This window comes from Procambarus clarkii, chromosome 51, assembly GCF_040958095.1.
Source record: "Procambarus clarkii isolate CNS0578487 chromosome 51, FALCON_Pclarkii_2.0, whole genome shotgun sequence".
Classification (NCBI taxonomy): domain Eukaryota; kingdom Metazoa; phylum Arthropoda; class Malacostraca; order Decapoda; family Cambaridae; genus Procambarus; species Procambarus clarkii.
This window is the reverse complement of record NC_091200.1, coordinates 15,511,792-15,526,513: the sequence shown is the minus strand read 5'-3', so window position 1 is coordinate 15,526,513 and position 14,722 is coordinate 15,511,792. Positions and strand designations below refer to the sequence as shown.

At 45.8% G+C, this 14,722-nt stretch overlaps 1 protein-coding gene across 1 annotated transcript in view; it reads right to left on the bottom strand.

The window, feature by feature from the left end:
- Positions 1–14,722, bottom strand: part of LOC123774547 (uncharacterized) — a 52,467-nt gene that overhangs the window by 26,330 nt on the left and 11,415 nt on the right. Inside the window, exons 2-3 of the mRNA XM_045768892.2 lie at positions 5,541–5,745; positions 4,934–5,117 (exon numbers count right to left, since the gene is read on the bottom strand). Of these exons, the coding sequence (XP_045624848.1) occupies positions 4,934–5,117; positions 5,541–5,735 (379 nt within the window). The 5' untranslated portion in view covers positions 5,736–5,745. The remainder of the gene's footprint in view (positions 1–4,933; positions 5,118–5,540; positions 5,746–14,722) is intronic.

Below are 14,722 nucleotides of genomic sequence, written 5' to 3'. Positions count from 1 at the left end.
TTGATTTTGTTTTTCGTATTTCGTGCATAACTAATCACAAAAGTTCCGCCTTTTTTCTTTGCTTCTCCAGGTTTTATATCACGGCTATCGTTAATTAAATGGAATGAGCTATTCATTGTTTTCCTTCAGGGCTTTTCGAAAGGATGATCGTAATTTGACCCGAAGTATTTGTCAAATATATTTAGTCGTCTTGTATTCGGGCGTGGAAGTTTCTTTCTCTGTTTAAGTACAGTGACTCAGTCTTCAAATGTTTATAAATGGTCAGCATATTCCAAAAGAGGTTTTACGGAGGCCCTCAAAGTTAGTGTTTTTTTGTGTTCTTATTATTATTTGCATTCCTGTTTCTCGTTTGCATTCCTCCTCCTCCTCCTCCTCCTCCTCCTCCTCCTCCTCCTCCTCTTCCTCTTTCTCCTCCTCCTCCTCCTCTTCCTCTTTCTCCTCCTCCTCCTCCTCTTGGGTAAATCAATGTAACTTAAATTTATTGAGAAATTCCATTGATTTAGTATCCGATTTTATATGAGTTAAGAGAGAGAGAGAGAGAGAGAGAGAGAGAGAGAGAGAGAGAGAGAGAGAGAGAGAGAGAGAGAGAGAGAGAGAGTGAGAGAGTGAGAGAGAGAGACAGACATACAGACAGACAGACAGACAGACAGACAGACAGACAGACAGACAGACAGACAGACAGACAGACAGACAGACAAACAGACAGATGGGGGAAGGAGGTTTCTGTTAAGTATTATACTCTATTCCCTATTAGCTCAACACCTTGATACCTTCAGCTTCTCTGATCCCTTCCACCCAGAGCTCCGCCAACACATATTACTCCTCTACTCCGGCTGTAGCCTCCTACCCTGTCCCAGAGTGGCACTCAAGAGCACACTGAACTCCGCATCACTGGCAGAGTCAGCCCGCGTCGTCCACGCTCGGAAGATGCTCCTGATTGGTCCCCCGGGTCCAGTGCTCAGGCTCCATTATTACAGCGTCAACCCGTGCTCGTTATCAGAGAATTTTAACGTTCAGCTCAAGAGGGGAAGATGTTCAGTGTTCAGTTGAGAGCACTCAAGAATGAGTCTCCTGTGGCTACTCAAGGGTGAGGTAGGGGTTCAGGGGCCGGTTGCTGCCTCCCTTAATATTCCCTTCCAGGCCCCCCTGAGAGGTGGTATTAAGCGGAGACACGACCGGGAGAAGACGGAAGCTGAAGAGGAGGGGATGAGATGCAAGAGTTGAGACGGTCAAAGGAGTGCGTGTGTGACCACGTCTGGCTTCACTAACAACAACAGTACTTCAACACGCCTCTGCACACCTCCACATAATTGCAAAGGCTGCCACGCAGCTCCACATGCTCCACCCGACCTCCAGTCAACCTCCACAAAAGCCTACAAACGCCTACCTCAACCTCCTCCCCTTCCCTATCACCACCCATTCTACATCCAGCCTTCGGCACTACATTTCAAGGAGCAAAAGCTCTCAGTACCAGGCAGCCGAGATCATGCCGAATATGACGTTTTAAAAGGAAAGCCTGTTAAAGCCGACCCGACCAGTCTCATTGCCGTGTGTACATCACCCAGCTCTTGGGTGTGTTTGTGGCTGGTGGCTTCCAGGGTGTGGAACCGGATAGGAGGAGATGGAAGAAGAGGGAGAGTAGGATAGTTAAGAATAGCAAGAGAAGGAGGAGAAGAAGAAAGAAGAAGCGGTTGAGAAGGAGGAAGAGAAGAGTAGAAGAAAATATAAAAAGAATAGGAAGGAGAAAGATGAGAACGAGGATGAAAGGAGATAAAGGAATAGAAAGAGGAAGATACAGGGTAAGAGGAAAATAGTTACAAGATAAAGAGAAGAAGGAAAATAAATAGAAGCTAAAGAGAAAGGGGAAATAAATAAAAGATAAAGGAGGGGGAATATAAATACATATAACTGCGTATAAGCAGGAGGAAGAGGCGAAGAAGAATGATGAACAAGAACAAGAGGATGACGAAAACCATCCAGGAGGAGGAGGACTGAAAAAGCGACAAAAGCACTAGAGAGAGAGACACTGTAGGAAGAGTTACCTGCTAACGGGAATTACGAAAAAGCACGTCAAGCGACAACAATGAACGTGTATTTACAGAAGAGAACAGCGAGAGGGGCTACTCCCAACGTGTAACGGAAGCCATCTGTTAGCAGGAGGCTCCAACATGCAGCCCATTTAGGAAAGACGAATATGTTAGCTGCATTCACAGCCCGTCCGTAGTGTTGACAGTTGTTTACAGTTAAGGAGGAGGCGAGGAATGTCCCGTCATCTTTATTAAGACAATTGCTTGTTTTCTGTCGTTGTTTTGTTTCCAGACCTCTTACGTGCGCGGGATGAGGTCCATTGAGAGATTTTCAATTGTGGTTAACGGGTTCGTTTACACCGAAACAGCTTTAGGCTGTGCTCGTTCAAGCTGCTGCGGCCGTCCCTAGCAACCTATTCTCAAGATTGGCAGCTCGTCCAAGCGATGGCCCTCACCACCTGAAGGTTTTCAGGTCACTCGTCTCGTCTTGCGGTCGACCCGAAAGACGGGTTCGCCAATTTCAGCGTACTGTGTAGCCTAAAATGATATATTCTCGAATATAAATTAATATTAATATATATTATTATTATAATTTTTTATATTTTGGCCTAAAATAGGTTAGGTTAGGAGACCTGGTTCTGTTGGCATTTGTATTTGATTTTGCGGTGTTTGAATGATGCTTCGAACACAGAAAAAGAGCGAAACATTGTTCGAGTAAGTTCGAACGTAATCAGGTGTAAGTAAAAATAATTTCAAAAGTGTTTTCCATTGGTAAACATTGGATTAGATGCTGCATTAACGAGCCTTTAGCCAATGTTTATGGTTGGGCTGGTTACACAGGCCGTCTTAGTCGCATAAACTGCAACTACTAAGTCTGCTGGGTTTATTTTTTTGCTTCAGCTCATAATCAAATGAGATGGGTTGGGTTCAAAACGTATAAGTCAAATTTTAACATTAAAATTTGCGTATCAGTTTTTGGCTTATATCTTGGACTGGAGGATGGGCTGGTGTTTATATCTTTAGTTGATGGCTCTGGCTCTTGGATCCAAAGATTCGTTCAGTTCCCATAATTTGATCCATTGGTTCTAGTATATGATCTACTGACCCCTCTTTTGGAAACTACGAGTCTCTATACCTCCCCCTTTGGATGCTAACTAATATTTACAGTATGGGGAAATTACAGGCCCGTCAACATCTGAACCGGTACAACAGCAAGTCTCAACTATGACATGCAGTTGTACGATGACACCCGTTGTTGACGAGGGCTCCTCTGTCTTCCCTCGCCTTCCTGGCGTTTGGTCTAGTCATGCTAATTTCAGTTTACACACCTGCAGGAATAGATACTAATATCTTCCAAATAAACAGCTGCTCAATGCATTTAATGGCCTCCCGGAAGTAAACACAAATGATTAGACGCGAGGAAATACATTCTAGAAACATTTAGCGCCAGTGGATCTCAGCCAGCGTGTTGCGACGCCCTTGGGGACTTTCTGGGTATTAGAAAATAAACCCCGTTTTCCCCAAAAAAAGTTGGGAACAGCTATATTTAATTTTTTTGTATATAATTATTTATAGGGCGGAGAGGGTACGTGTAAATATTACCACACACGCGGCATCACACAAGAAGGCAAGTTCGTGCATTATCGAATAGCAAGAAAAGGAATATGCTAATGGACAAATAGAATAAGACTACTGGAAGTAAAAGAAAGGCAAATATATAATATGAAAATATTACATAAGGGAAAACGTATCGAACTAATTCCTTGACCGACCCCTTGTAAGCTTAGCTGTGCCGAACCTCTGTATCATAACTTTTGTGTCTTTGATTAGTCAAGGATACCCAATTCTGTCTTTGGATTGTTCAAAGATGGCCAATCGTGTCTTCGATTGGTTAACATCGACGTATCCAGTATATTAAAAAGAACGAAGTTATATTCCTCCTTCGTAATTCATTGGAACATTTCATGGAATATTTGAATGGAAAAGAATATTGACCAAGAGGAATATATTCTACGCCAACCAGCAAGGATCAAAACTGAGAATACATCCTACGAAACACCATTTGGACTGGTCAGTACAGTGTTGGCTGATCAGTCCAAATGATATTTCGACCTTGCTTCATGTCGGGTTTGGGTTTCGATCCCCAACAGTCCAAAGGAGTTGGGCACCGTCTCTGCCCTCTTCCTGTCCTGTTCCTATCCCCCTCGCCCCTGTCCCAGCTCCTCGTCTGTCCTAATTTTCCGTCCTTGTGCTATATAGTTATATAGGCCTACCGCTTCCTCGTTATCTTATCTCACCAGAGAGCTACTGAAGATTACCAAAAACACAACAATCTCGGCCGAGAAGAACACTTTAACACCACACGAACTTACCGTTCAACGGTGTCTTGAATTCACGAGCAAACTTATATAACTCCATACGAACGTATATACTTTGTCTTTAACCCGGTAGAAAAGATTTGGGACAACTTAGCTGTTCACATTATTCAGTGTAACAGTGTATACGTTAACAATAGATTATAAATGTGCCTCTCTTCAACTCTGTGCTTATATTCTACTATGATAAGCTCCCCATTGGAAAAAAATAGTTTACTGCTGAATGAAAACCCTTGATAAATCCACGTAAAGTATAATACGTAAACTAGAAGTAAACTGGAAGATTTACATCTTGCGGTAGGAAAAGTGGAATAGAGAAAAATGGGAGATTGTTTGATTTCCTGATCAAAAAGAGAATGGGAGCAGTTAAGAACATAAGAACAAGGTAACTGCAGAAGGCCTATTGGCCCATACGAGGCAGCTCCTATTTATAACCACTCAATCCCACTCATATGCATGTCCAACCCACGTTTGAAACAATCGAGGGACCCCAGTTGGGAGAGGTAAGGAGAGGCCGACATGACAACTTACCGGGATACATGTCGGCGTTGGAGGAGAAGAGGACGCACAGGCCGGTCTCGTAGTTGACAGCCATGCAGGAGCTGTTCCTCTTGCACATGTCAATGCAGTCCGTTAGCATGAGCGTGCCGGGCTGCGAGTCGAGCATGTCGGCGGGCGCAGAATACACGTAACCCGTCACCAGCTCGAACGACACCTGCAGGAGATGGAAGTGGAATTAGAGCGGCGATACGCAGAGACTGCAGAAGGCGGGGATGGAGGGAAGTGGAGCTAGATCAACGTAGCTGTAGACAGATAGATAGAAGATAGACAGACGGTATGCGTTGTGATTTTAAGGGATTGATGTTGGAGGGCTTAAGATATGGTGGTGGTTGAACTGTATTATTACAATTTCTGGTAGAAGTAGCAGCAGTAGAAGTTTATTGTAGTTGTATAAAACATTTATCAATATCAGAGGCAGTAGTAGCAATAATAACAGCAATAGCAGTAGTCGCAGTAGCAATAGACATAGCAATAGACAAGAATTTTACAATCAAAACAAAAGAATAAGAGGAGGAAGAAACATGACCAGAGATCGACAGAGAGGTTGACAGGACGCGTCCAGAGTCCAGGAACTCACCTGGCTTGGGGGGCAGCCCGTCAAGGCGGGGTTCGTGGACTCGAAGTCGATGTCGAAGGAAGGTGGCCGAGGGGAATTATCGGGGGAAGGTGTCAAAGTAGTCTCCTCCTGGGTGAGGGCCGAGTCGAACAGCGCTGCAAGAAGCAACAGGTACGGCAGCACGCGGAAGGGCAGCATCTTGACCACCACAAACATACACAAAGACCTGGAAAGGAAGAACGTAGCAATAAATATCTCGGGCAGTCGATGCTAAAGCTGTTTATATACGTAGATAAATGAGATAATAATAAGGCGTGTGCTTCCTGGATGATACAGTGTGGTCAAAAGGTTTGAAGAGCCGGCATTGACAACAGGAGGAAGGATGGGTGTGTCATATGGGGGGGGGATGACGTTGGCTAATGTTAGCTTGGTTAGAGAGAGACTAAAGCGTGACGTACCGTCACCTTCACTGCTGCTTATCACCGTCACTATCACCGTCACCACTATCATCGCTGTTATTATCGCCAAATTATCACTCCTTCGTCATTTTGACTGTTATCATCACCGGCTTCCAAATGTTATTCGAAGCGACACCCAATCACACACACACACACACACACACACACACACACACACACACACACACACACACACACACACACACACACACACACACACACACAATGGAAGACTGCATGAAAATTATAAGAGGACCTGGACAAAATAAAAAATGATCCCTCAAGTAGCTACTAGAGTTTAACTATAGCAAGTGCAATGTAATGATTTTCGGTTCAGGGAATTGGAGACCGAACACAAGGTAATATATATGAGAGGAAATTATATTAGATTCGTACAGAGAAAAAGATTTTAGTTTAATATTACCCCAAACCTGTCGCTAGAAGCCCACATCAAAATAATATCAACAGATACATACGAAAGGTTGGCTAATATAAGAACGCCTTTAGATATTTGAACAAGGAGTCGTTCAGAATCTTGTCTACCGTTCATGTCAGTTCAATTCTGGGAAATGTGGCTCCAGCACGAGGATCCTAAAACACAAAACGAAGCTGGAAAAAGTTCAGAGGTATACCACCAGTCTATAGACCTAGAGCTGAGAGGTATGAGCTACGTGGAAAGGCTACAGGTGTTAAACTTCACCTCACTGAAAGAGGAAAGAAACAGGAAAGATTTCCACACACATTACTCAAGGGAATAGGCAGGGCAGCCATGGCTCGCACCACAACAACAAATAGGGTTAAATTGGGAAGGCAGATATTTCTTAATGAGAGTCCTGAGGTTCACTGAATCGTTTTGAGTTCAACTTTTAGAACTAAGTGGAGTTAACATTTGAAAGAAGAGAAGGGTAAAGTTTTCAGTGCTATAGAGAGATTGGGAGAACTATGAAGAGTGTGAGGGGGAGCCTGGGAGAGTAGAAGGGAGCTAGGAAGAGTGTGAGGGGGAGCCAGGGAGAGTGGAAGGGAGCTAGGAAGGGTGTGAGGGGGGCCAGGGAGGGTGAGAGGAAGCTAGGAAGAGTGAGTGGCAGAGTTGCACAGCTGGCTCATACCTGTGGCTTACTGCTGGGTTTGTGAGTAATGAGTGCGGTCGCCTGTGAGCGCTCGCGTGACTGCACGTTTGTGTCCTGAGTGTATGTTTGCGTGTTGGGCCTATATCAGAGTGTATGTTTGCGTGTTGTGTCTCTACCAGAGTGTATGTTTGCGTCTTGTGTCTCTACCAGAGTGTATGTTTGCGTGTTGTGTCTCTACCAGAGTGTATGTTTGCGTCTTGTGTCTCTACCAGAGTGTATGTTTGCGTCTTGTGTCTCTACCAGAGTGTATGTTTGCGTCTTGTGTCTCTACCAGAGTGTATGTTTGCGTCTTGTGTCTCTACCAGAGTGTATGTTTGCGTCTTGTGTCTCTACCAGAGTGTATGTTTGCGTCTTGTGTCTCTACCAGAGTGTATGTTTGCGTCTTGTGTCTCTACCAGAGTGTATGTTTGCGTCTTGTGTCTCTACCAGAGTGTATGTTTGCGTCTTGTGTCTCTACCAGAGTGTATGTTTGCGTCTTGTGTCTCTACCAGAGTGTATGTTTGCGTCTTGTGTCTCTACCAGAGTGTATGTTTGCGTCTTGTGTCTATATCAGAGCGTTTGATTACTCGTTCTGTATGTGTATTTAAGAGGTTGCGTTCCGTGTACATACGTGAATGTTTGCGTTCTGTGTGTATTTCTGGGTGTGTGTCATTTCTTGTTGTGTGTTTGTGAATGCATGTTTAAATATCTGTCTACATGTAGATTGTGTCTGAATAGTTGTCTGGGACGTTAGCGAGGAGTCACCGCGGACTGAGAGTGATCGTGGACGTTGTAAACACAAGCCAGTCATTGAGCATTATCCAGCTGTTGGTGTATCTGGACACTATCAGCTGTTGGTGTATCTGGACACTATCAGCTGTTGGTGTATCAGGACACTATCAGCTGTTGGTGTATCTGGACACTATCAGCTGTTGGTGTATCAGGACACTATCAGCTGTTGGTGTATCAGGACACTCTCAGCTGTTGGTGTATCTGGACACTATCAGCTGTTGGTGTATCTGGACACTATCAGCTGTTGGTGTGGGCGGCAGAAGGTGGAGTAGCGGCAGAAATGGCCGGAGTGGCAGGAGTGACAGGAGCGGCAAGAGTGACAGGAGTGACAGGAGCGGCAAAAACGGTTACTACAATAAACAGTATAATTTGCAGAGGGCGTGAGGTAGGGGATCGGAGCAGTGCAAGCACTTACACATGTGCGTGTGTGTGTGAGTGTGTGTGTGTATGTGTGTGTGTGTGTGTTTGTGTGTGTGCGTGCGTGCGTGTAGCGTGCGTTTGAGAAGCTTGTAATAATGTTAATACAAACAGGTGTTTACTGATCACATTAATGTGCGGTGTAATTACATCATTTAATTATCCGTAGAAATATACCTTACAGACATACCAAACGAATTAAATTGGCTAAAAAAGTAATTGACGTGGAAACCTAAGCTAGAACCCTCAAGGGAATACGGAAAGTGTGCGCAAATAACCTTTAAAACACACACACACACACACACACACACACACAGATTCCCAATAGGCTCAGGAATCTGTACACCAGTTGATTGACGGTTGAGAGGCGGGACCAAAGAGCCAGAGCTCAACCCCCGCAAGCACAATTAGGTGAGTACACACACACACACACACACACACACACACACACACACACACACACACCAGCTGAGCCCTAAGATCGATGAACCTGAGAACTACAATCATCAACAGAACCCCAAGTTCAAAGGACTGGGAGAAGCTGAGACAGGCGGAGGATCCAGGAAATAACATTCTTACCAACAATTGAGGAAACTCCACATCAAAGTCATCAATTAACATCAATTACAGATGTCAAGACAATTGGCGTCTGAGGTGGGATGATAGCATCAAGAGTCCGTAGAGAGAGAGAGAGAAGGGAACTGGTGACTGGTATTGAGCACCAGAGGGTGTCCCTTCCTGTTTGTCCGCCTCCTCCTCACCGCCACTATTATGAGGTGATGAGCATGACGATGAGGAGGACAAGGTGGGGCAGAATAAGGATGAGGACGAGGGACAGATGGTGTAGAGGGAGGGAGGGAGGGGGGGGGGTTCAGGGGAGACACGGAGCTTCCGGTAGAGGAAATAGTGCTTCCGGAATTACACCTCAGACATTCCTCCCACACCCGGACACTTCTCTTCCTTACTTCCTCTTTTCCTCTATCTCCTTCCCCCCTTTTCCACATTTCTTATCAACACTCTTTCTCCCTTCTTTCATTATTTATTCAACCCGTCTCTCTCTCTCTCTCTCTCTCTCTCTCTCTCTCTCTCTCTCTCTCTCTCTCTCTCTCTCTCTCTCTCTCTCTCTCTCTCTCCTTCAAGTATAACAGGGATCTGCAGGATAAATCGTGTAATGTACACTCTTGAATAGTACTTATTATCCAACATCAGCTCATATTGAATTCATTTCTTGGTGCTTATTTTATTTGGTGTTGGATAACATCCGTAAGCCTGCAGGGAAGATGTGACGTCACATGTGGGCTGTTGCCCACTGATCGTCCTCTGGTGTAATAACCATCGTCTGGGTGACCACGAAACTGAATCATGTGGAAAACCTTGCGAAAGTTAGACATAACACCGAGGTTGTCGACATCTCTCACGGGTTGAAATCTGCTGAAGGTACAACCAGGCCGAGACAGATGAATTGTATTGTATTGATCTTGGCTTTATCTAGGAGCTGGAGAAAGGGTGCAGGTAAAGCTATCTAAGAAAGCATTTCATAGTTTTAAGTGTGAGTGAACGCGAATTTCATGTAAAGTTTTGCAACCGCTGCTGTTGAGTATTTATGAGGTGTGTCTTACGTCTGAAAATTTTGTGGGTGCTTTGGTTTTAGTTTTTATGGCGTGTTTCATCGTGGTCAATGAAGCACCACACTTCACTCCCAGATGTTCACTTCATTGTTGATCATCACTAAAACCTTCCTGACACCGGCATTGTTTTCTCAGCAGCAAATGCAACGTGATTTCGTCTACTCCAGACACATATCAGTGCTTGCAGGGGGTTGAGCTTTGGCTCTTTGTTAATACCTTTCAACTGCCAATCAACTGGTGTACAGGTTCCTGAGCCTTCTGGGCTCTATCATATCTACACTTGAAACTGTGTATGGAGTCAGCCTCCACCACATCACTGCCTAATGCATTCTAATTGTAAACTACTTTGACACTGAAAAAGTTATTTCTAACATCCCTGTGTATGCGTATGTGTGTGTGTGTGTGTGTGTGTGTGTGTGTGTGTGTGTGTGTGTGTGTGTGTGTGTGTGTGTGTGTGTGTGTGTGTGTATATGTGTGTATGTGTGTGTGTGTGTGTATTTTGCAATGATGATTGGTGATCACGTGTCAATGTTTTGGCAACAGAGCGAGAAACAGACAGTTAAGGGGGAACTGAATTCCATCCCCCCTATCTCTCCGTGACTGGAAATCGACCCCAATGACAAGCGTACGAGCACATCGCCCCGTCCTTGAGCTACGCAAGTCCTGCATCTCCTCCCCAAAAGAAACACGATGCAATACAACTCGAAACACAACTCCTGCTTTTACTCTTCTACTCAGGCGCCTGCAGACACACTTTGGCAATCTAACTCGAGTCTAATAGCCCGTTTGGCAGTCCCCGGGCTGACAGTAGGCAATACTTTACAGCTTCCATTGCGACCCGTGCAATGTCGACGCAAGTACGCAATTTCTGTAATCAGTGTGAAATCTGTAATAGCGTTACGTTTATATTTCCTTAGTGGTGGGGACAATGATTGGCGTGGGTGGTGGTGGTGTCGGCTGTGGTTGAGCTGGGAAGATGGGGGTGGTTGTGGTGGTGGGTGTGGGGGTGGTGGTGGTGTCGGCTGTGGTTGTGCTGGGAAGATGGGGGTGGTTGTGGTGGTGGGTGTGGGGGTGGTGGTGGTGTTGGCTGTGGTGGTGCTGGGAAGATGGGGGTGGTTGTGGTGGTGGGTGTGGGGGTGGTGGTGGTGTTGGCTGTGGTGGTGCTGGGAAGATGGGGGTGGTTGTGGTGGTGGGTGTGGGGGTGGTGGTGGTGTTGGCTCTGGTGGTGCTGGGAAGATGGGGGTGGTTGTGGTGGTGGGTGTGGGGGTGGTGGTGGTGTTGGCTGTGGTGGTGCTGGGAAGATGGGGGTGGTTGTGGTGGTGGGTGTGGGGGTGGTGGTGGTGTTGGCTGTGGTTGTGCTGGGAAGATGGGGGTGGTTGTGGTGGTGGGTGTGTGGGGGTGGTGGTTGTTGTAGCAGTGGGTGTAGGGGTTGTGGTGGTGGGTGTGGGGGTGGTGGTGGTGTCGGCTGTGGTTGTGCTGGGAAGATGGGGGTGGTTGTGGTGGTGGGTGTGGGGGTGGTTGTGGTGGTGGGTGTGGGGGTGGTGGTTGTTGTAGCAGTGGGTCTGAGGGTGGTGGTGGTGATGGTTGTGGTGGTGGAAGATTAGTGACAATAAAGGTAGGGGGAAGGGGGGTGGGGAGAGGCAGTAAAAACAATGAGTGAAGATTAGTTAATTGATCATTACAAACACACACATGTCTGGCCTGTAGTAAATACTGTATATGTTTAACCCTCGGAACGTTGATGTATCGTCTCTGCTCGAGATCCTACTCCATGAACAATCTAAAATCCAAAAGTAGTCACCCTAAAATATGCAATAATCACATGCAAGGTGCTCGCTACAAGCATACAGACCACACTACAGCAGTCCGAGTATGGTGCAAGTCTACCGGAATGCAGACAGAGTTACGGTGCTACAGAGTAATAGAACTGGTATCTTGAGGTTATCTTGAGATGATTTCGGGGCTTTAGTGTCCCCGCGGCCCGGTCCTCGACCAGGCCTCCACTCACAGGAAGCAGCCCGTGACAGCTGACTAACTCCCTGGTACCTATTTTACTGCTAGGTAACAGAGGCATAGGGTGAAAGAAACTCTGCCCATTGTTTCTCGCCGGCGCCCGGGATCGAACCCGGGACCACAGGATCACAAGTCCAGCGTGCTGTCCGCTCGGCCGACCGGCTCCCTCCCTGGTAGGAAGAGAGATCATGGCAAGCACCTCCAAAGGATGCCTGATCAACCAGGCTGTGACTCATACGTCAGGCTGCTGCGAGCAGCCACGTCCAACAGCCTGGTTGACCAGTCCAGCAACGAGGAGGCCTGGTCGACGACCAGGCGACGGGGACGCTAAGCCCCGAAATTACCTTAAGGTAACCTCAAGGTAACCTCCAAGATGGCGGCCAGAGAGGGCAGGAGGACAGTACTGGCGGGCGTGTCAGTACTTGCCGACGAGAGTGAGAAACAAATACCAAACTGCCGTTAGCCACCGTAACTACCTCATTTCATGAAGGTCGGCGTTCGATCCCAACGGTCCAGTGGACTGGACCGTTGGATCATTTGCCTGTTCTCTTTCCCCACATACCCCAGCGCCTTTCTATTCATTCCATGCGCTGTATGGCAGAACTTTTTCCTCATATCTCTCTCTCTAGTGATCCACCTATGTCATGACGGGTGTACATATATCTGGTTAATTCTATCTTCATTCGTCTGTCTATTCATTCATTCTTTCTGTCTATTCGCCTGTCTTCATTCAACAGGCGACTCTTAATACAATTTCACCTCCGTCTTCTTCCTTGAATGACACTCAGAAGAGAATTACGCACGGACAACACATTCAATTTTACGGAGCATAATAGGCAACATGAACAATGAAATCGCAGCGAACATATTTTTAATGAAATTAAATAACCTACGGATTAGTAGTTGTATTAGTAGTAGTAACTCTAAGAGATTTGAGCAACAGCAAAAACAAAATTAATAACTGCAATTCTGCTCCATTTACGCAGCAAGATCTTACATGATAATGAATCAGCACCAACAAGTAATTTAAGATAACGTAGAGGAACAAGACTTGTGATTTGTTATACAATAGAGAGGGCGAGTGGCGTCACTCAGGCTGGTCTTGGTCGTATTTACAACTCACTCAGGCTGGTCTTGGTCGTATTTACAACTCACTAAGGCTGGTCTTGGTCGTATTTACAACTCACTCAGGCTGGTCTTGGTCGTATTTACAACTCACTCAGGCTGGTCTTGGTCGTATTTACAACTCACTCAGGCTGGTCTTGGTCGTATTTACAACTCACTCAGGCTGGTCTTGGTCGTATTTACAACTCACTCAGGCTGGTCTTGGTCGTATTTACAACTCACTCAGGCTGGTCTTGGTCGTATTTACAACTCACTCAGGCTGGTCTTGGTCGTATTTACAACTCACTCAGGCTGGTCTTGGTCGTATTTACAACTCACTCAGGCTGGTCTTGGTCGTATTTACAACTCACTCAGGCTGGTCTTGGTCGTATTTACAACTCACTCAGGCTGGTCTTGGTCGTATTTACAACTCACTCAGGCTGGTCTTGGTCGTATTTACAACTCACTCAGGCTGGTCTTGGTCGTATTTACAACTCACTCAGGCTGGTCTTGGTCGTATTTACAACTCAAAACAATTAGTCGAGGCGTCACAGTTAAAATATATATATATATATATATATATATATATATATATATATATATATATATATATATATATATATATATATATATATATATATATATATATATATATATATATATGACATGGACTTTGGACTTTTGCATTGTTCCACGGATATATGTGTTTCTTTCGGAATGATTCAAGGAAATAAAGATGTAAAAGATGAGACAGAGACAGACAAAGATGTAGATACGGACATAGACAGACAGGCAGGTAAAGAGAATCTGTCAAGAATTTTGCTTGATAGAATAGTTTCAACTCCCGCCACTGAACGCCCAAACCACTTGGGCTGGACGGTAGAGGGACGGTCTCGCTTCATTCAGGTCGGCGTTCAATCCCCGACCGTGCAAGTGGTTGGGCACCATTCCTCCCCCCCCCCCCCCCCGTCTTATCCCCAAATCCTTATACCTGACCCCTTCCAATGCTACATAGTCGTAAGAAATCCCTCTTCCACAATGCTCCTCCATCACTTTTTCACCATCCTTGTCCATTCCTATCCTACCATCCCCTGCCCATCCCACATATCTTCTCAGTTCACCGCCCGTCTTGAGTTCATGGTGTCATGACTCATAAGAAGCGGATTTACCTGTTCAAGTCGACTATTATTACTGTACGTCCATTTCTTTACCCTATAAATCGGGGGGTATCCTACGTGCTATAACCACTCCAACAAGACAGTAAAACGGGTGTTTGCTTCCGTTCTGGAGGAGAGATAGACAGATAGACAGATAGACAGATAGACAGATAGACAGATAGACAGATAGATAGACAGACAAACTGCCAGATGGTCAGAAAATATGATGAAGGAGGATCCTCATGTGCCACAACGTACACAATACAGTGTGCTAACCTAACCAAGCACACACACGCACGCACCCAAGCCACCTACCAAACCTAACCTATCCATAGCAAAGAAAATGTGGATATTTGTACGAGCTGTTACTTTTGATAGTACTTTGTATTTTGTAACGTTTGGGAACTTTATTATCCCTCCCTCTCTCCGTCACCCCCCCCCCCCTTCCTTCTTTTCCTCACCTACCCCCTCTCCCCCCTCCCCCACCCCCGTACCCCCTCCCTCTCTGCCTCAAACCTACCATTTCCT